Source organism: Alosa pseudoharengus, unplaced genomic scaffold (assembly GCF_046254945.1).
Source record: "Alosa pseudoharengus isolate Yale_2024_CS ecotype anadromous, Long Island Sound unplaced genomic scaffold, YU_APseudo_1.1 YU_APseudo_1.1_scf_25, whole genome shotgun sequence".
Taxonomy (NCBI): domain Eukaryota; kingdom Metazoa; phylum Chordata; class Actinopteri; order Clupeiformes; family Clupeidae; genus Alosa; species Alosa pseudoharengus.
The window spans coordinates 1,867,451-1,892,689 of record NW_027468696.1 but is presented as its reverse complement, the minus strand read 5'-3'; the positions used below and the strand labels follow the sequence as shown (position 1 = coordinate 1,892,689).

Here is a 25,239-nt window from a genome sequence, read left to right as displayed (position 1 = left end):
AACAATACGATTTGATACAAGAAAAGATACATGTTCATAAAAAAAGGATTCAGTACGATTCAATGCGATTCGATTCAGTTCAAGAATGAAAAGCATTCTGCTTTTCTGCTTTTAGATTTTATAATTTGCTCAAGGTGCACATTAATTTTATATTATCAATTATCGTGGTCATGGCTGTCAATTAAGCAATACTGTAATGCAATGAAAAAAGAATAGTCTACAGCAGCCAAATACAACATAAAAATATTTTTTTATTGACTTTATAGATTATTATAGATCTGATTATTTTCACGGAGCTGTAGCCTATTATTGAGGTAAGACAATACCGAAAAAAAATAAAACAAAACAGTGAAGACACTCTTGGCCTTTTCTGATATAGCCTACAAGAAAAAAATAGGCCTACATATCAATGAACTCTCAGCTTATTTTGTTCCAACGGTAGACCTAATGTGCATGTCACAAGTCTGAGTGAATATGAACCCAATAATGATAATTTGTGCATCGTTTTAGCAGCAAGGCTCAAATTATTCTTTAACATTAAGGGAATCCCTTCATCAAACGTAAGGCTACTCTACAGACTATCGTTGCTGTTTAGGAATGCTATAGTAAGTGTTTCATTTCGCGCTGGATTTTGAAAAACAAAAGAGTAAAAACTGTCAAAAAACCACCGAGTGCGAGTTGTCACGTGCTCAAGTTGCAGTAGATGTATGGGTAATGTGGTCCTTTGACAACTTTGGTAAATGAATGTAGCCAAAAACGAACTGCATTACCCACAAATCCGTGCCACGTGTAGTTTCAAAACCGGAAGTGGGATGAACGCGCTGCTTGCAACGTAAATGAGTCTGAGCAAGCAGAAAAGATTGTGAACTGATTCCTAACAAGTAAATCGATATAACGACCGGTTCATTTCAGTTTTATTCCGATACGGGGCTAGTCCTATTTAACTCACGTATCGATGTAGCCGTATCTTACACGTTAAAAACGGATACCGACATATCAGTTAATCTTTACACCCTACAGTAGATGCAGGGATGACTGTGATCAACGCGCAAGTCAGTGAGCTCATCAGGACCCTGCGGAAGAAAGGCTGCCCGACGAGGGCTATCGCCAAACATCTGGCCATGACTGGAATAAGACCTTCCTTTGGGACTATCCGGCGTCACTGCCGACTTGCTGTTGTGGAGAAGAAGAAACGAAAGCCGCGTAAAGTGACAAGGTAAATTTACTTTATGTTCTTTAAAGGAACACGCCACCCAAAATCAGTAGTAGCCTAATAGACTTCTCCAGAATATATCCCGCCTCCTAACTTCCGTATCCATCCAACTTCCGGGCGTGGATTGTCTATGGGAAATAACATGGCGTTTTGAAAGATCGTACCTGTCAAACTCTGTAGGTGACAAATTAAAAAAAGCTGCTGGGCAGATTGACCTACACACTTCTGCCATCTAGTTTCCACTGGATTTTTTGATTTTCGGTGCCGTTTAAGTAGTATAGTCTATAGTATACTACTTAAACGGCACCGACAATCAAAAAATCCAGTGGAAACTATATGGCAGAAGTGTGTAGGCCAATCTGCCCACCAGCTTTTTCAACTTCGCTACCTACAGATGTTTTACCGGTATGATATTTCGAAACGCCATGTTATTTCTCATAGACAATCCACGCCCGGAAGTTGGATGGATACGGAAGTTACGGAGGCGGGACTTATTCTGGAGAGGTCAATAGACCTCTGAAGTTCGCCTACAAAAAAGCTGCCATCTTTGACATCCGGTATCTGCGATCCGAATGTGTTAGCATGTTGCTATGCTAGCGGGCTCTGCCGTGGCCGTAGAGAGAGGCACATAGCAGTATTCAAACACCTCCACGTTTTACCTACTTAAATACAGTTGCACGAGTAGTTGATGAAAAATGTTAGGGCACACAACATGAAACGTGACGATTTTCCAAGCGAATAAACATGAGAACTACAATGTGTGGCGCAATAGCACTTGGGAGTACTTCGACCTAGCGTGGTAATATTATTAACACCTAATTGTAGATCCTATCCACCACAGAGTTTAGAATCCATGCTGGATCGACCCTCAGCCTCTCCCTCCCCTCTGAGCGAGAGAGGCACACACACTAGAGATGCGCTGATGGGCTATTATTTCAACCATAACTGCATAGCAAAACTTATCATCCATCAGCCATCCATCAGCACCAAAGTTTGTTGACCAATTTTCAAACCTGCACCCGGCCACCATCCGCTGGTTGTTTTAATGTAGGCTATATGCAGCGCTGCTGACGTGAGGCTAGAAAGCCCTTGCCTGTTCTAGAAAGACTTATCTAATGCAGCAAATATATTAAAAGGCAAAAGTCGTACATTGGCTAGGCCTATCCCCAGAATATCAGCAGCAAACTCAGTCTCTGTCGCGCAAAACAGTCTCCAAATAAAACGCACATCGGCCTGTTGCCTATTGTGACAATATATCGTCCAAAATGCTTGATTGCATTGCATTCTCCACATTTTTAGCTACATTTTCATGTACCACATCAGCATTTTTGTTCAGTGAATCTTTTGTAAATTGCTTTACAATTACCGTCGGGCCTATGCCAGACCACGCGGTTTAGATCACCTTCCGTTATTACAAAAATATGTAAGCCAGTTAGGGTGACCAGACGTCCCGAAAAATTCGGGACAGTCCCGATATCCAAGCAGTTGTCCCGAATCCCGAATCCTGCCCTAATTGTCCCGAAAATTATACTCAATCAGAATACTGAGTAGTTATTTTCTGATAAACATTAAAAACTGTCCGTAGAGAGGTTGAGTCGACTGCATGCAGCCCCCGACAGCAGCTAAGTGTCTGGATGCAGCCCGGCTACTTTGTTTCTTTTTGACGTTCTATAATTAGGCGCGAATATGCACTGATTTCGCGAAGCCGAGGACCTTGAATGTGCAGGCAGCGCAGCAGGCAGAGCCAGCGTGTGTTCAAAAAAAAATACGTCGGAAGTTCGGCCTAATGTCCATGTCGTTTTAACATAATCTAGGCCTACTTAATCTAACAATTATTTTGTATTCTTACTTAATGACCCATACTTTTGGCAAGGCTTGTTATTAGCGTTAGGCTATTATCCTTATTCTGAAAGGTCTGATTTGCACTGTTACGCAGTCATTGTTTTTTTTTTTTTCCCCACAATGACATTTTGATTTCATTATTTCTCTGTTGTATTTTGAGGCAGACTTGATGATTGAATAAAAATGTGTTTTGGTACAGGTTTGAAAATTCGCTGTAGGCCAATAAGAAATTATTTTCTGGTCCCGGTTGACTTGTAGGCTACCTTGAATTACCCATATGATGTTTGTCAATTTTAAAGAAAATTTTTCATGTAAAGACATTTGCAGTTTGTTTCGTAACTATTGAATTACAACATTGTGAAAGATCGTAATTCCAACGACTACAAACCCATCAGTCGCGCTAGTGACGTTAGCTCATTCACAGCCACACTAGATTGTACAAGCATACCAGCAACAGGTCTTAATTGGGCTTTCCTTGCCGATGAAAATACCATGAGTCAAAGGATTAAACACATCAGTTAAGTTGTATTCGTTCATAGACTGTACATTACATACTGTTAAGTGACAGCAGGCAGCAAGATGGAACCGTTAACTAGCATAACAGCTATCAGCTAGCTTCTAATCTTATCGTTTCATTTCGTTGGTGACGTACATCGTTCGAGACGAGAGATGTAGTCCACTGAGCGGATTCGTACAAAACCAACATAACTTTTGAAGTCTATCGAACAACAGTACTTTCTTGACGTGAAAAATTGTCTTTTAAATTCACACACATCATATGTGATTCGTGGCACAATTCAAACTGGACCAAAAAATAATTGTTTTCTCTCCATTAACTCCCGTTCATATTTTTTTGAAAGACAGGTCCCTTGTAGCGGAAGTAAAACGGAAGTCACTGGGACACTCTATATATGTTCTTACCTTAACTTTCACGAGTTGAGTCGTACCTCTCCCACGTCGGTATGTGCACTCAAACGCTCTGGCGCGCAGCGCGAATGTGTTAGCATGTTGCTATGCTAGCGGGAGAGTAAGATGGCATTAATCTAACACATCCACGTTTTCCCTACTTAAATACAGTTGCACAAGTAGTTGATTAAAAATGTTAGGGAACACAACATGAAACGTGACGATTTTCCAAGCGAATAAACAGGAGAACTACAATGTTTGGCGCAATAGCACTTGGGAGTACTTCGACCTAGGTAGTAATATTAATTAACACCTAATTGTAGATCCTATCCACCACAGAGTTTAGAATCCATGCTTGATCGACCCCTCAGCCTCCCCCTCCCCTCTGAGCGAGAGAGAGGCACACACACTAGAGATGCGCTGATGGGCTATTATTTCAACCATAACTGCATAGCAAAACTTAATCCATCCATCAGCAACGTTTTTTGACCAATTTTCAAAACCGCACCCGCCGCCATCTGCTGTGTTTATAATGTAGGCTATATGGGATGTTTTTAATGTAGCCTATATGGGATGCGGCGCTGCTGACGTTAGGCTAGAAAGCTCTTGCCCGTTCTTTCTAGAAAGACTGATCCAATGCAGCAAATATATTAAAAGGCTAAAGTATACATTGGCTATGTTGTAGCCTGTATCCCCAGAATATCAGCAGCAAACTCAGTCTCCGTCTCGTAAAACAGTCTCCAAATAAAACGCACATCGGCCTGTTGCCTAGCCTATTCTGTGTGCCAATATAGCCTATCGTCCAAAATGCTTGATTGCATTGCATTCTCCACATTTTTAGCTAAATTTTCATGTACCACATCAGCGTTTTTGTTCAGTGAATCTTTTGTAAATTGCTTTACAATTACCGTCGGGCCTAGGCCTATTGCCAGGCTTGCCTCAGCTTCGGTCACGTCCTTTTACAATTTTATCATTGTAATAAAAAACGCAATTTGGCACATAATTTCAACATGCTGCTGGCCTACTATGCCAATATGCCTATGCTGGGTTATATCAACACAACGTTAGTTAAATTGGCACAATAGACTGGGTAAAGGTAACCAATGTGCTGGGTTATAACTATATAAATGTTGAGTAAAACTGACACAGTATATTGGTTATAGATTCAACCCAAACCACTGGGTTATATCAACAGAACTGCTAGTTAAAATAACCAGTTTTCTAAACCCAGTATTTGGGATGCATTGAGAGAAAATGGGCACCAAATAGCCATGCAATGAAATAAAACAGTTCGACATAATTATTTATTTGACAGTTTACTTTATTTTTAAATGGATAGCCTACTCTAAAAGCAGCATCATCATGTGATAAGTTACTTCCATGAAGACACCCAGATTCCACGGTCCATTTGGGGGTCAGCCCTGTCAATCAAAGAAAAAGAGTAAATTAATCACTGCTATTGACAGAACTTTATGTCAAGACTTTCACGAACCATGATCAGTGAATGATGTTGACAAACATTAAAAATCCGGAGACAAAATATTAGCGCAACACACTCGGAAACCATGACCACCTCATGGAGTTGTTTAACAGCAGACTGACAAACATACGTTCAGTAATATTAACGTTAGTGGCAGTGATAGTTCTGCCGTTAGCTAGCTCATGTTAACACATTCAGTTAGTTAAATTCAAGTTGTCTGTAACGTTAATGTTACCACCAAAAACCACCCAGTAAGTTACATGGCTATAATAACATGCTACCCTGAATCAATTAATATGTTGTTTGGCATGATGATTACCGTACGTGTTAAGAGACTCTACTTCGACTGTATACATTAGCTGACACACATGCTGGCTGCACTACCATAAAGCATTTAATTAACGTTAGCATACAACCGTCTGCTAGCGTTAACCTAGCCAGCTGTTGGTATGCTAATTTTAGTTTGTTGTAAAAGTTTGTTTTGTTTCTGTTCAGCAGTTCATACCCAGTGAACACAGAACTATGTTTTTAAGAGTCTGTCTTTGTGTAGATTTAACATTAACATGAGCAGTAATTGTAAGTTAATGATCGCTAACGTTAGCTGGCTTGAATGACACAATTCTTAGCCTGCTTAGGCTGAATGAAATTGGCAGGCAGAATATCCATTCATATCACGAAGGGTATCTCTGGGTGTATCTGTAGGGTATCCGTCTGAATAATAATAATAATAAAAAAGTTAAAAGCAGATACATACCTTCCAAAATCGCCTGATTTCCACTGCATGTTGACAGCTGCTGGACTGCATGGACGGTTGAAGGAATAACGATTTCCCCCAAACTCTCAAATAACTATGCAGCTGTGTTAAAGTTACCCTGGTGCTGGGTAGTGTGCTCATGTCAGGTGGGGGAGAGGAGGGGCGCTGTCCTAAACTATCAACCCAACAAGCTGGGTTACAGAAAATAACCCAACATGAGTAAAAACAACCCCACACAATGACCCAACAGTTTCAACTCAGCGTTTGGGTTGAGAAAATAACCCAGCATTTTTTAGAGTGTAGCCTACATTATAAACACAGCAGATGGCGGCGGGTGCGGTTTTGAAAATTGGTCAAAAAACTTTGCTGAAGGATGGATTAAGTTTTGCTATGCAGTTATGGTTGAAATAATAGCCCATCAGCGCATCTCTAGTGTGTGTGCCTCTCTCTCGCTCAGAGGGGAGGGGGAGGCTGAGGGGTCGATCAAGCATGGATTCTAAACTCTGTGGTGGATAGGATCTACAATTAGGTGTTAATTAATATTACTACCTAGGTCGAAGTACTCCCAAGTGCTATTGCGCCAGACATTGTAGTTCTCCTGTTTATTCGCTTGGAAAATCGTCACGTTTCATGTTGTGTGCCCTAACATTTTTAATCAACTACTTGTGCAACTGTATTTAAGTAGGGAAAACGTGGATGTGTTAGATTAATGCCATCTTACTCTCTCTACGGCCACGGCAGAGCCCGCTAGCATAGCAACATGCTAACACATTCGCGCCGCGCGCCAGAGCGCTTGAGTGCACATACCGATGCGGGAGAGGTACGACTCAACTCGTGAAAGTTAAGGTAAGAACATATATTACTACTGATTTTGGGTGGCGTGTTCCTTTAAATATAAACTCTAAAAAAACTCTAAAACGTTTGTAAATTTGACGTTACCAAAAATAACAACAGGCTTTACCAAACTATGTATTGACACAATGTGTCTCTTTCAGTCAGGTGATGGAAATAATAGACTCCATCCTGAGAAAAGATGATGAACTACCAGCAAGAAAAATAAAAGAGCTTCTCCAAAGAAAGCACAACATAAGAATCGGTTTAAACTCTGTGAGAAAGGCAGTCCGGGATCTTGGCTGGAACTTTGGGAAGGGCTGGATGGCTAATATGGAAAGCCGCCTAGCCGAGAGGACAGCGGATCTTGCATCAGAACGAGCTCGAGTAGCTCAACTACTTGCCGAGAATGCAAGCTTGAAAGCTGACCTGTCAGCCAGCAGAGCGGAGACGGACAACCTCCGACAAGAGATGCAGGAGCTGATAGAGACCAGTCAGAGGAGTCTGCTCATGCAAGAGATGAGAGCTGGGATAGGAGAACTGCATTCGGCTCTACGTGTGGTTCACTCTACGCCTGTGAGACCAATCCCCAGAAGTGCCTCAACACCTGCACCAGAAATAGATTCATCAGTGTTGTCAGATTGTCAGATGTCTCCATTGGCCCTTTCCTCTTCCTTAAACGACAGCATCCAAATTCCCCATCAATGTGCAGATGTGAGCTTGCGTGACTTTGGACCAGAAGATCATTCTAGACTCCACCAACAGAGCTACGGCCAAGTGGGCAGATATGGATGCCTGCTCTTCAGGCACATTATCTCGGAGGAGAACTATCAGGCATGGAGCAAAACCACAAACTGGGATGGTTCTAAAGGTAAACGAGCACTGCCTCAAAATGTGAAGACCTTCGTGGTTGCTACACTGAAGCGACACTTTCCTGACATGGACAGGGGGGGACTGAAAGAGTGTGTTCACAAGATCAATGAATTCCTGCGTACAACACGCAAGAATCCCCAAGTACTCACTCTGCTCTAAAGGCTGCTGAACACTGTAATGTAGCTTACTGCACTCTATATATTTGTATATATATATATGACTGTAACAATACAGTTTATTGTTTTAATTAAAAAAAAACTTTTCTTAGAAGTACTTTTCTGACTTCATCTTTAGACCTGTTATTGAAAATATAAGGACTAGAAAGCACAAATGTGTTAACATGTAGAATATCTGACATTGTAACAGTAGGTCTATCTAATATTACCAGAAAAGAACAAAACGGCAACCTCGTTTTTGCTGCCTGCAGGCTAATGGTTAATAGGCAAATGGTAGGCCTACATGTAGGCTACATGTACTTTATTATACAGTATTGAAAGTAATATGTTGAAGACACATTAGCGCTTCAATTAGCGAAAGAAGTTTACTATAGCGCCTCCATTAGTCGTTGTGAGAAATGCACTTAGTCCTGATGCTGCAGAGAGCCATCACATGCAGGCAAGCCAAATGTGTTGCATATTCTCCTCAATTTAATTTGTATTATGGACTGCCTTGCTAAGGTGCTAATGTGTGCCAGTGGTGTAAAATAATAATGTAGAATAATAGACTGTGCAATGCTGTACAATGAGAGACATCCTGGTGAAACAAGATGTAAAAAATATGACCGCCGCACAGTCCTGTACATCCATGCTGCGAAAAATAAATCATATTAATGAATTTGTCTCCATCTTCTACTCCATCCCCCACTCTTGAAACTTTTGTGTCTGCTTGTTTGGAATGTCTGTTTGCGGCCGCACACAAAGTAGCCTACTGGTGCTGCAAAGGTGAATAGATTTGTAGCACTTGCCAAAAAATGTGTAGCATTGTTATAAAACCTTTAAAAGTAGAGCAGTTCATCACAGTCCATCCAGTGCAACTGGACTGATGAAAGGTACACCTGTAGGCTACATTTCATTTGGGAAAGCAGCAGCATAATGTATTTATTTATTTATTAATAAACAAAACAATCCCTGTCAGTTCCATGCAGTTTTCAACAGCTATCAAGAAGAGAGGTCATGCCATGGATTTTTGTGAATGTTTCTTCTTCTACATATGCATAAGTTTAGTCATCTAGTTCATATGATATTCAGCTTTATTGTCTATGCACAAATACCAGTAGTCTAACTGTCCAAAAGGGCATTCATGAAATGCTTTGCTAGACTGTTCATACACATCTTAATGGGCCAAGTTGAAGAGCTACTGTCCGTTATTGTTTGTGCAAATAATAGGCTGATTCATGTTCCCTTGCATTTTTCAATGAGGTCCATGGCTAATCTGGCTTTCGCCAGCCAAGCTCAATCTTTTAAGAAGTCGAAAAAGAAATCGCTGGCAGATCAGGCTGAGTTCACCCAGCCTAGTTCATGGTAGGCGCCCAATAGAAATATTGTTTAATTTTGCGATTGAGATATCCACGCACTGGCGCCGCCCCTGCGACGTGTTCGCCCCCCGGTTTTAGAGCTATTCTAAATGCAAAAATGCATAGAGGGAGTTATGACAAAACCGTGACTGTTAACAAACTATATAAGGTAGGCCCTATGCTAGGCCTATTACACAACATAAATTGTCACTAGGCTATGCTGGCGACCCAAATAAAATCTTATTTGGGAACCACAGTATCAAGCGGACTTAAGCTGCCACCTCTTGGCGAAAAGTTAATAGTTTTGCATATCAGTATATTTTACGCAGCTGTGTAAATCACGGAAAGCGCAATTGAAGTGGACACTTCTAAATGGAACCCAATCCACTGTACAGTAGCTCAAGGTCTGTGGCTAAAGCAGCCATAATGAAAGCGTTATCGTTGTTTGGATACTTCACACACACACGTGTTTTTAATCGCAAAGACTACAACTAACAAGCTGGAATCAAAGCACATCGACTCCCCTCTCACACCCTAAACACGCACTTCGAACAAACAAAAAGCGTCTCAGTCTCAAGGTATAGCCATAGGCAATAGATTTATCCATAGCCATGGATAAATCTCTCAACGTGCGGTCTAAAACATTTGGTAAATGGAGATGTAGATCATCACGGGTGCGTTAATAAATCTACATGGCGAGTTGACACAAATGATTCACTTTGATGAATTTATGTAGTTTCAGTCCTAGTTACTTTACTTTGAGCCATGCTCTTCCTTACTTGAATCACCTTTGAAAATAAAGGGTTGAAGTAGCCTATATGGGTGTTTGGGAATGAACGTTGACTCAGATGCTTTTTGAGACTTTGAGCAGAAATGTCCCAGCCCGGTGTTTGATGCATCGTAGACAGGTTATCTTTCAGGAAGCCTATATATTTTCCATTAGAAAACCATCACGTAGCGAACGTGTTGTGGCTAACTCACTTAGCTCCTGTTAGTAGCCTAGGTTATGGTCATAAGCAAATGAGGTGACAGTGGAAAGATACAATTAGTGCTGTTATCAATTTGCTTGGTAGCCTATAACCGCATTTATGGTTTTCTACAAATACATCAATAATCAAATTGGCCTCCATCACTCAACCAATGCTAACGGTAGTCTAACATTATTTTACCTACGTCCTAGGATATAACTTGTATAAGATTAACGTAGCCTACCTGCAGTACAAACCAAGCATGTCCGATAAACATTCTCAGATTTATTTCGGCTTCAAGAAGAAATGGGAATTACATTTCATGTGGAAATCGTCCTATCCTTATTAGACGTTCTCTGCGGTAAACTACAGTCCTTGTAGGAAGCCTCCATTGTTTTTCCAACCCACTTTTAACTTCCAACAAAATTACGTCTCACTGCAACGATGCGCCATCTAGTGGACAAACGACTATGTATCGCCAATACTGGAAATGCAGCCATGATGATGATGATGAATATTTTTGGCTTTCTTTTAATCCTACTGAATTTGTAATTATTTATGTATCGGCCGTTTTAATTGCCGATACCAGTGGCGTAACTATTAGTCCATGGGCCAGGACCTAATAAATCACATATCGGTATCACCTGAGGTGGCAAAATCTACCAATGATTTTTGTAATCCTCAATGCCTGAGGGACATTATTTGCTATGATAACCCTCTCTAAGTGGTAGCTTAGTTGTATTTTTCATAGCTTTTATACCTGCACACGGTGAATTATACAATACAAGCCTATGTACAGATGTGGGTGCCTCAAAGTCTGGAGGAAGGTGGGACATGTCTTAATCCATGTTATATCACATCTAGATGACATAGGCTTGTAGAAAATATAAAATTTAGATGGATGATTTAGTTTTTCATTAATGATGCAGGCTAAATTAAATAAAATGTACACATTTTCGCCTATATAATACATTAATGTATACATGCAAAAGGATGGAAAAGGGTGAATCAAGTCCAAACTCATGTTTTGTGACATCTAGAGAGCATGGGCTTTTAGAAAATATATAGATTAAATGGCTGAATAGGCATGTTTGGCTTTGATAGAGACCATAATGTCTTGGCTGCAAAAATAAACAACTTTAGGCTACAGTGGAATTTATAGGTGGATGTGCTCAAACGTTTGAAGACAAGATTAATGAGGACTCAAAAATATTTTTTAATCTTCATCACTATCATTATATTCATCCAGACTGGCATTTATGTTCTCCTCATCCTCCTCTTTCTCCATCTGATTGCTACAAGTTTGTAACCTACACAATTCCGTGCACTTTAATTAGTTTGAAAGGCAGGAGCAGTCAGGAAGTTTGCAGGTCCGTACACATTTGCAGGCCAAGTTAGTTTAATCTTTGTCTATGTCTGAATCTTCCTTTGTGTACGCCCTGTAGCAGGATCTATGGTAATGGCCTTCTGCTGCTACTAAGTCACGACTGGCTATGGATAGTACTTTTTTGTCACCTTTCCTGACGGCTGCTCTTCTGATTTTGTCATCAGCTCTTAACTGTGCATTATGTTAGACTCTCGTTGTGTTGATACTCTGTATTTTATGCAATGACAAATAAAGCTTCTATTCTATTCTATTATTTTGTCCTTTGATCTTTCAAATACTTGCTACATTTGTCACAAAATACAGGTGCTGGTCATATAATTAGAATATCATGAAAAAGTTGATTTATTTCAGTAATTCCATTCAAAAAAGTGAAACTTGTATAATGTATACATTTATTCCACACATACTGATATTTTTCAAGTGTTTATTTCTTTTAATTTTGATGATTATAACTGACAACTAATGAAAACCCCAAATTCAGTATCTCAGAAAATTAGAATATTGTGAAAAGGTTCAATATTGAAGACACCTGGTGCACACTCTAATCAGCTAATTAACTCAAAACACCTGCAAAGGCATTTAAATGGTCTCTCAGTCTAGTTCTGTAGGCTACACAATCATGGGGAAGACTGCTGACTTGACAGCTGTCCAAAAGACGACCATTGACACCTTGCACAAGGAGGGCAAGACACAAAAGGTCATTGTTAAAGAGGCTGGCTGTTCACAGAGCTCTGTGTCCAAGACCCATTCAACAATGTGGGGGAGATTGCAGCTGGAGTCAGTGCTTCAAGAACCACCACGCACAGACGTATGCAAGACATGGATTTCAGCTGTCGCATTCCTTGTGTCAAGCCATGCACTCTTGAACAAGAGACAGCATCAGAAGCGTCTCGCCTGGGCTAAAGACAAAAAGAACTGGACTGCTGCTAAGTGGTCCAAAGTTATGTTATCTAATGGAAGTAAATTTTGCATTTCCTTTGGAAATCAAGGTCCCAGAGTCTGGAGGAAGAGAAGAGAGGCACAGAATCCACGTTGCTTTAAGTACAGTGTAAAGTTTCCACAGTCAGTGATGGTTTGGGGTGCCATGTCATCTGCTGGTGTTGGTCCATTGTGTTTTCTGAGGTCCAAGGTCAACGCAGCCGTCTACCAGGAAGTTTTAGAGCACTTCATGCTGACCAGCTTTATGGAGATGCAGATTTCATTTTCCAACAGGACTTGGTACCTGCACACAGTGCCAAAGCTACCAGTACCTGGTTTAAGGACCATGGTATCTTAATTGGCCAGCAAACTCGTCTGACCTGGTATTGTGAAGAGGAAGATGTGATACGCCAGACCCAACAATGCAGAAGAGCTGAAGGCCACTATCAGAGCAACCTGAGCTCTCATAACACCTGAGCAGTACCACAGACTGATCGACTCCATGCCATGCCACATTGTAATTCAGGCAAAATGAGCCCCAAGTATTGAGTGCTGTATGCTCATACTTTTCATGTTCATATTTTTCAGTTGGCCAACATTTCTAAAAAAAACTTTTTTTGTATTGGTCTTAAGTAATATTCTAATTTTCTGAGATACTGAATTTGGGATTTTCATTAGTTGTCAGTTATAATCATCAAAATGAAAATAATTAAACATTTGAAATATCAGTCTGTGTGTAATGAATGAATATAACATACAAGTTTCACTTTTTGAACAGAATTACTGACATGATTAAACTTTTTGATGATATTCTAATTATATGACCAGCACCTGTATACATTTGGCCTCATAAACTCTTAAAGTCGTTGGACCTTCCCTTGCGGATTTTATTAGGTCCTCTGTGACGACAGTTCTGCAGATTCTTTTGCAAGGATCTTGTCAAGCAGTTTCTTCATAGTAAAGATGCTACGGCATTTTCTGTGATACAATATGGATGGTATTCTACTCTCAGGGAGACCTTTAGCAAGATCAAGGATGGGCGATAGGCTCTTATTTCAGCTGCTCTCAGTAGTGTGTTCCATGACTTTATGTTCATACAGTAGGTGCCACAAGGTTTATCATCTGAACAATGTATTAAACTCTCCTGAATACCACTACTTCTGCCATGCTTTTCTATTCTAGGATGTACAACAATTTGAAAGCAACAGAGATATATCAGGAATGATGTGCTAAAATGAAGCCTTTTCCTACTCAGCAACAGTGTGTGTGACTGTGTGTGTGTGTGTGAGAGAGAGACAGAGGGAATATATGAAGTGTGTGTGTGTGTGTGTGTGTGAGTGAGTGAGAGAGAGAGAGAGTGTGAGAGAGTGTGTGTGTATGTGAGGGAGAGAACATGCTTGTGTATGTGAAGTATGTGTGTGTGTATGTGAGGAAGAGAGAGAGTGAGAGTGCAGTGGCTATGTGCATCATCAGTATTCTGCCACTCAAAATTCCCAATTCAAATACAGTAAATTCAGTTAGCCTACCAACTGAAACTGCTCTCACACATAGGCTACATCTCTGTATATTATTTTTTGTCCTTTCTTTTGTTCTTACACAAATTGGGGAAGTCTACAGTTTACAGCAGACATCATTGCTTGATAATGATGTTAGTACCTTACTTGGGCCGGTTTTATTATACATAGTCTTTCACATGTAGCCTAGTCATTGGTCATATCCTTACTCATTCTCACACATCTGAATCATAACACAAATAAAAATTAACAGGACTCACCTTGTAATCTGTTTTTGACACTACAACAGCCATTGTTGTTCTGTAGCCTAACTAAACTGCTTCCATCCACATACTGGCCCTGTGGCCCAGCAAACACCAACACCAGTGTTGCCAGATTGGGTTTAGTGATTTCCGCCCAATCACGCTCAAAAACCCGCCCTCTTCAGCAAAAAAACGCCCCGGCCCCAACAACGATTTTGTTATAGAGAACCATTCAACTCAAAATTTTATTTGCCCGCCTAAAGTTTATTTCCCCCCGCCCGACGAAGTCAAAAGAGGGCGGGCACCCGCCCAATCTGGCAACACTGACCAACACACTCTAAAGTTGGCAGTTTATATTTGTACTGTAGAATGTTCAGAAAACAAATCTAGTTCTAGACAAATTGAAAAAACAGAATTTAGGCCTAATAGTTATGCAAGATCTACATGCATTCTCTTTAGAATTGAAATATCATGGCATGTCCGATCATTATAGTTCTGGTATCATTAAGGAAAACAGATTAATTACCCTAAAATATATTTTTCTGAGAAGTCTATATATTCTAGATGTGATATAATGTGCATTGAGACATCTCCCAACTTACTCCATACCACTATACCTTACTTCTGTAATGTATTTTGCATTACATTGAAATGCATTGATTTTCAATGGACAGCTATTAGTTATGGGTCTAAAATAGCTGTGTAAAGTGTATTCAGCTATCTAACCCATATATTTTCTAAAAGCCCATACTCTCTAGATGTGATATAGCAAGAGTTGGATTTGACCCACCCACTTTTAGTCTTTTGTCTCTATCTAATCCTATATTATATAGGTGAAAAAGTGTATGACTGATACATTTTAGCCTATGTAATTTATGGAAAGCTAAATTATCCATTTAAACTGTATATTTTCTAAAAGCCTATGCCATCTACATATGATATAACATAGATTAAGACATATCACATCATCCCACACACTTGCATACACCTATACCTACACATAGGCATGTATTCTGAATTGTACTGGGTATGGGTATAAAAGCCAGTAAAAATACAACTAAGCTACCACTTAGAAAAGGTTATCATACCAAAACATATCTCTCAGAAATAGAGGATTATGAAAATCATTGCTAGATTTTGCCACCTTTGGTGATACCAACTTCTGCTCTGGCCCATGGACTATATAGTAGGTGCAGCAAGTGCAGTCGCACCAGGGCCCTTGACCTCCCGGGGCCCGTCGCTACCCCCGCCCTGCCTCCTTTTTTTTTTTTTTTTTTTAGAACTTTAGAATGTTAGAGCACGGAGAGTGAAGCGTCACTTTGACGATCTATCGGAAGATGAGCGCTTAACCGATGCAGAGAGATACTTCAAAGTGCAGGTATTTAATGCAACTCTGGACATCATAATCAGTCAGCTCTCCCAAAGATTTGCAAGTATGCGGGAAACTTGTTATGTGTTTGAGTTTTTACGTCCTATGACCCTTCAACTCGCAGGTGATGATGAACTGCTTGAAAAGGCAAGACGTTTGTCAGACCATTATAGCAGGGACATTGCACCGACAACTCCTCTCATTCAGGTCTTGCTTTAAAGCAGAGATTTCACAGAAGTCATCTATTTTTCAACTTGCCAAAATGCTGGTGGTAGATTATGACAGTGTAACATCCACATTCGGGGAAGTGTGTACTCATGTTGTTTCTGACATTGCCTGTGACTGTGGTAACAGCTAAGGGATCTTTTTCCAAACTCAAACTTATTAAGACCTATACCTAAGGAGCAGCATGGGGCAGGAGAGGCTCCGTGGGTTAGCTATCCTGTCTATTGAAAATACGAGAGCCAGAGCATTAAATATTGGGAACATCGTTGACGATTTTGCACAACGAAAGGCTCGTAAGATGGCCTTCTTCTATTGGCCTAATTCACGCATATTGGGGATTGTATGCATATGAATGATTTTATTTGGTTTCTGGACGGTTAAATAAGTTAGGCTACATTAAGTTTTGTTTCTGCGCAGTGCGAGTTTATAAGCAAGCAATCTACGCTTGCAGTTTCAGCAGAGGGTTGAAGAGGCGCATTGAGTGTTCCCATAATTCCATGCGAGTTGATGTTAATGCAGTAATATTAGATTACCCTGGCCTGCAGGCTGTTAATAAAATAATTTTTTAATGTTTTCACATGTAATGGATATGTAGTTGTGTGTTTTTTATTTGAAATTGTAATCTGTAACTACTAAACTACTTCGGTGCCTCAGGCCCTTTGCATAAACAATTTAAGTCACCCTTAATGTGTATTGCATGTATCAGAGCTAATTCATCCTGGGCCAAAGTTCATCGGCATGGGGCCTGCGTAGCGCTCTCGCACCTGGGCCCACCATTGGTTTGTTACGCCACTGGCCGATACCGATAGTATGTGTGTGTGTGTGTGTGTGTGTGTGTGTGTGTGTGTGTGTGTGTGTGTGTGTGTGTGTGTGTGTGTGTGTGTGTGTGTGTGTGTGTGTGTGTGTGTGTGTGCGTGTGCGTGTGCGTGTGCGTGCATGTGTATATGTGTGCACCGCCATCTACAGGCCAATGAGTGTACAGTCACTAAATGTACACATAACCTAAATGTTTTTAGACCCCCCCCCATGGATGAAATTCTACGAAACTTGGCATACCCCCAGAGAATGCCAGGTCAATCATACACATAAAATTTGGTGCAGTTCTGAACATCTTAACTGAAGATAGGGACGATTAAAGCAGAATGATATTGCATTTTCATTTTTTACCGGGGGGTGCAAATCACAAATGAGTGATTATGGGCCAGGTTGATGTAGGCCCTTGAGACCAACATACCATAAAAAATTCTTCATCCTCAGTGCCACGGTTCAGGTAGTTATTTAGGAAAAAGGAAGTATGACGAAAAAAAAAAAAAAACTTTGACAATCCCTATATGTAAACCATAACTGAATGTCTAATGATGTGTAAGAAATTAAACAAAGGGTACCGGAATTAGTAGAACTAAATTTTATTACAACTGTATTACAGTATTCAACACAAGATCGGATCAGTTCAGGCAACCTCTCCTTGCCAGGGTGCCATGGTTTAATATATTGCATTAATGGACAGCACAAAGTGACATCTGATCCTGTAGGGCAGGGTGGCGAACCTGCGGCTCGCGAGCCACATGAGGCTTCTATTGTGCGGCTCGCGGCAGCTCAACTGATGTTCCCACTTCTCCTTGGCCTTAGAGTTTTTTTTATTTTTTGAAACAGCCTATATTTCTGGTAAATGAAAATGCTTTTCATAATTTGATAGTACTCATAGTTAGGCAATGTTTAAATTAAAATAATTTTTCCGTCATGTTATGGATAGGAAAAAAGAAGCAGACACGTTTGTTTAGCCAGGTGTAATGTTACTGTTGCAGAAAAACCCTGAAGCTAAGCGCAAATAGGAGGACGAACACGGGACATTCAAAAGGAGGATTTATCTTTTTGTAGCATAATCCGTCTGGTTGATATGTTAACGTCACCAAAATAACACCGTTAAAAACGTGTTCTAGTTTGGTACTTGGTATGCCAGATTTAACTGATGCATAACGTTTCAAACCTTTCCAAAAGGCACTGACCTTTGCAAGTACAAGGTAAAGGTAGGCTATATAGACGTCAGTCAGAGAAGCAGACTCGTTTTCTTTTTGTGTATTTTCTTAAAAAAATGTAGCTACTGAACACTCGATGGAACATTTGACGGTCACATTGGCATCATATCAGTTGTTACACTGAAGCATTGCTCATGCTAATAATTAATAATAAATAATAATACATTTATAATTTATAATAATCATTTTGTAGCTTCTGCCAACTGCCTATTTAAACTGTAGCCTAGGCCTAAGTCGATGTAGTGTGGGCATCTTTTTTGTTGTGCGGCTCTTTTAAGTTGTGTGGAATTTTTTTTGGCTTTGGTTTGGACTGGTTAGCCACCCCTGCTGTAGGGCCTAATAACATTTAGGCTACTAAAATAAAAAATGTACCCGTTTTTTCACCACGGCTCCAGGTGAGTTTTCGTTGTGTGGGAAGAGAGTCTTCGTGACTTTTTTCGTACAAGACGCTTTGCAAATTGCAATGCCTTGCTGCAGAGATGATGCTAGCAGGCGTTTAACTGCAGTCTGTAACAGAGAAACATTGCAAAGACATTAGAGGCTGTAGATATGATGTTTTACATGATTTAATATATTGCATTGGATAGCACAAAGGGGCTGGGGCAGTGATATTAACACTCCTCCCATTTTTACTCAACTAGTGTGGTTTAATATGTAACTAAGTACAATACTTCAACCTAAACGAACTTAAGTAAAAGTAAAATAACAATTTTTAAAAACTACTGAAAAAATACAAAATACCAAAAAAATCTATACTCAGTACATTTACTTGAGTAAATGTAATTAGTTACTCTCCACCTCTGGGGCGGTGAGGGGGGGGGTGTAAAAATCCACGCCTACTCCCCAAGATAAATAGGACTAGTGGTGTTTGACTAAATGCATAGCCTATTTACTAGGGGTGCGAATCTCTCATGTAAAAGACGATATGATTCGCATCTAGATACATGGGCACGATTCGATAAGAAAAGATACATAAAAAACGATTCAGTACGTTTCCATGCGATTCGATGGAATTCGATGCAGTTCAAGAATGAAAAGCATTCTGAAATATTTTTTTATTATTTGCTCAAGGTGCACATTAATTTTATATTATCAATTATCCTGGTCATCAATTAGGAAAAAACAATGTGTGAATATAATACGCGTAGATTACGTGGGGACGGGGGGATATGTCCCCACCACTTCTAAAAATGTGCAAACCAATTGTGACAGAAAAAATCCCCACATACCGAAATCATCGAGTCTAAACCATGCGATAGGCGCGCACAATGACATCCTCACAGCATGCACACCTGCCTGGATATGTGTGGATCGAGTCTTGCGCGGTTAAGGTTTTTAAACATCCGCACCCACCCGACCCTCCAGTCATTTAATGCCTGCTAGAGTTGACTGTAGCTCGGAATGCAATCGGTTGCCATAGTAGGCTATCCTAAAATCCAGCGATAAAACAAAGCATGAACTCATGAGCGTCGGTCTGCCCTATATGTATATCCTCTGATTGTAATGTTTACAGATAAGCTATCTAGGCGATATTTGTAACGTTTATTTTGTATTTGGCCTGTTATAAAATCATGTAGGCCTATTGAACAATTTAAACACATTGTGAAAGCCAAAGTTGGAGACATGCATATATAGACAAATACAAATTTAAAACAGGATTACTCTGGAATGGCTAACTGTACAGGGGAGTGCTTTAAACTTTAATTAAAACTTTAAACTTTAATTAGGCCTACACCTTTGTGTTCGATAAGGTCTGCTGTTTATTCTGATATAGGCTATGGTTTGTCATGTGTTGAGGGCATGGGTGGATTATGAACTTTCGGGCCCCTGGGCCCAGATGTATTAAGGGCCCCCCACTTATTGTTGTATATGTGGGAGGGGGGGTTTGGGGGTCCTCCCCCAGAAATGTTTTAACTTGTTTGATGTGATTTCCTGTATTCTGGTGCATTTTGGGGATGGCCAATACTAAATTCAATCAGATTCATAGCCTACATCCTGATTTGTTGATATTGAGGCAATGATTCCATACAAAGGCTTGGGCTTCAGGGCCCCCTGACCCCTTGGGCCCCTGGGCCTGGGCCCAGTAGGCCCGTGCAGTAATCCATCCCTGGTTGAGGGAAAGTTCGCGAAGCCAAGATGAATAGGGAGACGGGCGCAGAAAATATGATTAAATTAAAGTTAGGCTACTTTTCTCGCGAACTGTTTACCACAACAATAACCACCAACATTGTTTAAAAGCTGAGAGAAAGCTCTTTCCTGTGATACATGTGATGTCTGTGATGAATAGGCTACTTCGCAAGTAGTTCAGCAAATTTGGGTGGGACAGAAATACCTTTACAGAGCAGCAGATCGGGCAATATCGGCTCTGATGTAGCCTACATTGATTTATTAATGCATTATCGCTTCACTACCCAACACGCGAACAAGAAAGAAAAGAAAAAAGAAACTAATATGACTGAGGTTTGTATCATATAGCCTACTGTATTGAAATGAAAAAAGAATAGTCTACATTTCAGTCAAACACATCAGCCAAATACAACATAAAAATACATTTTTATAGACTTTATAGATTTTTATAGATCTGATTGTTTTCAAGGAGCTGTAGCCTATTGTTGAGGTAAGACAATACCGAAATAAAATAAAACAGTGCTTAAGACACTCTTGGCCTTTACTCATACAGCTTACAAGAATAAAATAGGCCTACATATCAATGAACTTGCTGGGTTTATTTTGTTCCAACGGTAGACCTAATATGCAGAAACCTATAATGCCACAAGTCTGAGTGAATATGAACAAAATAATAACAATTTGTGCATCGTTTTAGCAGCAAGGCCCAAATTAGACCTAATATGCAGAAACCTATACACGGGTTTCCCGTTTACCAACAAAACTAGATGCGCGCGCAGTTATAAACTTAACCTAAATAGTCGGCTGCTGTAAGCTACAATCAGATTTTTTTGTATACCCCTGTTGTCTCAATGATAATAACATCTCATTTCAGACTATATTTCAAAGTTTGACATTCATTTGGATTATTAATATAACATCGTATTTTGTAATTTTTGGCGAAGACATGCATTCCGTTAGGGATATTGAACATATTTAACATTCTCTAGCCATCGTGATTTCGAATTGGTGCAGTTTTCAGCACAAAAATTCATTTTATTCTTTTGCTCTTTTGCATTGCTCTATGCTGTTCTGTGGTGCTTTCTGCCTCTTGGTTGCGCACGCATGTTTTCGTGACGTTCCATAGAAATCCATGTATAATGCCACAAGTCTGAGTGAATATGAACAAAATAATAATAATTTGTGCATCGTTTTAGCAGCAAGGCCCAAATTATTCTTTAACATTAGGGAAATCCCTTCATCAAACGTAAGGCTACTCTACAGACTATCGTTGCTGTTTAGGAATGCTATAGTAAGTGTTTAATTTCGCGCTGGATTTTGAAAAACAAAAGAGTAAAAACAGTCAAACAAACGACCGAGTGGGAGTTGTCACGTGCTTAAGTTGCAGTAGATGTATGGGTAATGAGGTCCTTTGACAACTTTGGCCAATGAATGTAGCCAAAGTCGAACTGCATTACCCACAAATCCGTGGCAAGTGTAGTTTCAAAACCGGAAGTGGGATGAACGCGCTGCTTGTAACGTAAATAAGAGTCTGAGCGAGGTTGTGAACTGATTCGTAACTAGTAAATCGATATAAGGACCGGTTCATTTCAGTTTTATTCCGATACGGGGCTTCACGTATTGATGTAACCGTATCTTACACGTTAAAAACGGATACCGATACGTATCGGTTAATCTTTACACCCCTACTATTTACAGTATGTCAGGGATGGCTGTGATCAACGCGCAAGTCAGTGAGCTCATCAAGACCCTGCGGAAGAAAGGCTGCCCGACTAGTGCTATCGCCAAACATCTGGCCATGACTGGAATAAGACCTTCCTTGCGGACTATCCGGCGTCACTGTCGACATGCTGTTGTGGAGAAGAAGAAACGAAAACCGCTTAAAGTGACAAGGTAAATTTAAACTCTAAAACGTTTGTAAGTTTATGTTACCAAAAATAACAACAGGCTTTACCAAACTATGTATTGAAACAATGTGTCTCTTTCAGTCAGGTGATGGAAATAATAGACTCCATCCTGAGAAAAGATGATGAACTACCAGCAAGAAAAGTAAAAGTGCTTCTCCAAAGAAATCACAACATAAGAATCGGTTTAAGCTCAGTGAGAAAGGCAGTCCGGAATCTTGGCTGGAACTTTGGGAAGGGCTGGATGGCTAATGTGGAAAGCTGTCTAGCCGAGAGGACAGCGGATCTTGCATCAGAACGAGCTCGAGTAGCTCAACTACTTGCCGAGAATGCAAGCTTGAAAGCTGACCTGTCAGTCAGCAGAGCGGAGACGGACATCCTCCGACAAGAGATGCAGGAGCTGATAGAGACCAGTCAGAGGAGTCTGCTCATGCAAGAGATGAGAGCTGGGATAGGAGAACTGCATTCGGCTCTACGTATGGTTCACTCTACGCCTGTGAGACCAATCCCCAGAAATGCCTCAACACCTGCACCACAATTAGATTCATCAGTGTTGTCAGATTGTCAGATGTCTCCATTGGCCCTTTCCTCTTCCTTAAACGACAGCATCCAAATTCCCCATCAATGCGCAGATGTGAGCTTGCGTGACTTTGGACCAGAAGATCATGCTGAACTGCTCCAACAGAGCTCCGGCCAAGTGGGCAGATATGGATGCCTGCTCTTCAGGCACATTATCTCGGAGGAGAACTATCAGGCATGGAGCAAAACCACAAACTGGGATGGTTCTAGAGGTAAACGAGCACTGCCTCAAAATGTGAAGACTTTCGTGGTTGCTACACTGAAGCGACACTTTCCTGGCATGGACAGGGGGGGACTGAAAGAGTGTGTTGACAAGATCAATGAATTCCTGCGTACAACACGCAAGTATCCCCGAGTACTCACTCTGCTCTAAAGGCTGCTGAACACTGTACTGTAGCTTACTGCACTCTATATATTTGTAATACAGTTCATTATTTTAATAAAAAAATAAACTTTTCTTAGAAGTACTTTTCTGACTTAATCTTTAGACCTGTTATTGAAAATATAAGGAGTAGAAAGCACAAATATATGTGTGTTAACATGTAGCATATCTGACATTGTAACAGTATAGGCCTATCTAATATTACCAGAAAATAACAAAACGGCAACCTCGTTTATGCTGCATGCAGGTTAATGGTTAATAGGCAAATGGTAGGCCTACATGGGGGGGGGGGGGGGGGGGGTTTCCATATGTGTTGTGCATGCATTACTTGAAAAGAACTAGCTACAGTTATGTATGAACAGTGAAGGTAAACGATCTCTTGTGAAAAACGTGAACTTGAAGAAGTGACATTTAATCAATATGAACTATGAATATTGAACAACTTGAAGCTACATGTGAACATGCTTAACAAAATATGGGAACAAAACATGGGAACTAAACTGCATTACGAATATAATCAGTGGGAGCCCTGCTTGTTTCCCTGCAACAAGAAGCTTCCATCTGGGGGTGATGGAAGACAGTGACACCCAGTGTGTTTGAAATGTCCAGTCGATTGCGCAATTTGGTCTTAGTTGCAGTCATTGCCGAAAACCCGGCCTCGTGAGTCGCATAGATACGTGGTGGGAAACGTTTTCAGCGCTTTTACGGCTATCTCAGGATATTCTGCTTTGGTTTTGATCCAAAAACCCGCCAGAGAGGTTTCCTTATACACACTCTTAAGACCACCGTCATTTGCAATTTCGATCAACTGCTCTTCCTCCTGCGCTGACAAGTTAGGACTATTCGGGATATTGACAAATGGGTTGCGGACCCACTCATTGGTTTGCAGTGGATCTTTGGAGGATGGGAAGTAACGCTCAAACTCATTTGAAAGCGCAACAAGGTGATCGCGCACCAGCTGCGAGAGAAAGGGCCCTGCCTCAGTCTCTCCCAAAACTCCCAACACTGTTTGGAACATATCAATACACCCCGGTCCACTCGTCGTCCCCACAAATCAAGCTTGGCTTTAAATGCAGCGACTTTATCTGCCAGTTTAAAGACAGTCGTCATTCTCCCCTTGAGTGACAGGTTGAGGTCATTAAGCAACCCGAATATGTCACACTCGTTTTGACACCCAGTCCTCATCACTAAAATGTGCAGCCAACGGTGACTTTTTTTCTGTAAGAAATCTCTGCAGCGGCTCTCGCAACTCAAACACTCTGGCCAGTGACCTGCTAAAGAACTGCTTGTCAAACACTTTCCCAGTCGTCCTTTGTGTTTATCTTTCGCGCAACGCACGTTACAGACTAGTCCATTTCATTGTGGAAGTAGGGGGTGTATAGGCCTATGTGTAGGGACATATAGTGCAGGGCGATATGTAGCAAAAAAAGGTGTTTGGAACATTTCATAGATTTTTGCAAATTATGTTTTTTCACTTCTTCAGACCCTATATTTTGCAAAACTACCTGTTTCCAATTTTTTCCCGGACTGCACAGGTCCAAAATCCAAGATGGCAGATATATCACCAAAAATTGCAAATAATCGCCTTTTTAAACATTTTAAATTAGGTATTATCATTATATACATACATTTTCTAATAAAATTGAATGGCTTAGGTAATAAATATGACCATGGGTGACATGAGATGTCATGATTATCAACCAGTGATGGGTGTAACCACCATTATGCTATTTATTGCCATACCCGGAAAAACACATTGACTGATTAAAAGTTTCCTTCACATAACCTAATAATCATTTGAATTAAAGTAATGTTCTGCACTCAACACAATAGATTAGATTAGATTAGATTAGATTCAACTTCATTGTCATTGCAGAGTACAAGTATGAAGACAATGAAATGTGGTTTGCGTCTAACCAGAAGTGCAAAAAAGGAGAAAAGTGCAATGTGATATACAAAGTATAGATGGTGCATAGACAGGTCAATACATTTAGTGCAGTGTAGACAGTAGTATACAGTTGATTTATATAAGGTAGAGAGGTTTAGAGTAATATAAATATGTGCAGTGTATATTAGCATATACCTTATAAGAGCAGAATAAATATGGCTATTTAATGTGAACAATGTATAAACAACATACATGGGGGGGGGTCTGCCTCCTTGTTGTCCCTGTCAA

The 25,239-nt window shown here is 40.4% G+C and overlaps 1 protein-coding gene across 2 annotated transcripts; it reads left to right on the top strand.

The window, feature by feature from the left end:
* Positions 1 to 852: 852 nt before the first annotated feature.
* LOC143099207 (uncharacterized) lies at positions 853 to 23,096 on the top strand. Of its 2 annotated transcripts, XM_076262285.1 has the most exons (3): positions 853 to 1,216; positions 21,897 to 22,091; positions 22,187 to 23,096. In XM_076262285.1, the coding sequence occupies exons 1-3, from the start codon at positions 1,032 to 1,034 to the stop codon at positions 23,052 to 23,054; spliced, it is 1,248 nt and encodes a 415-aa protein (XP_076118400.1). In that variant the 5' UTR covers positions 853 to 1,031; the 3' UTR covers positions 23,055 to 23,096. The 2 variants fall into 2 exon arrangements, with proteins under 2 accessions (XP_076118400.1, XP_076118401.1); XM_076262286.1 differs by lacking the exons at positions 21,897 to 22,091; positions 22,187 to 23,096 and adding an exon at positions 7,191 to 8,101 and having other exon boundaries at positions 855 to 1,216.
* Positions 23,097 to 25,239: the final 2,143 nt, after the last annotated feature.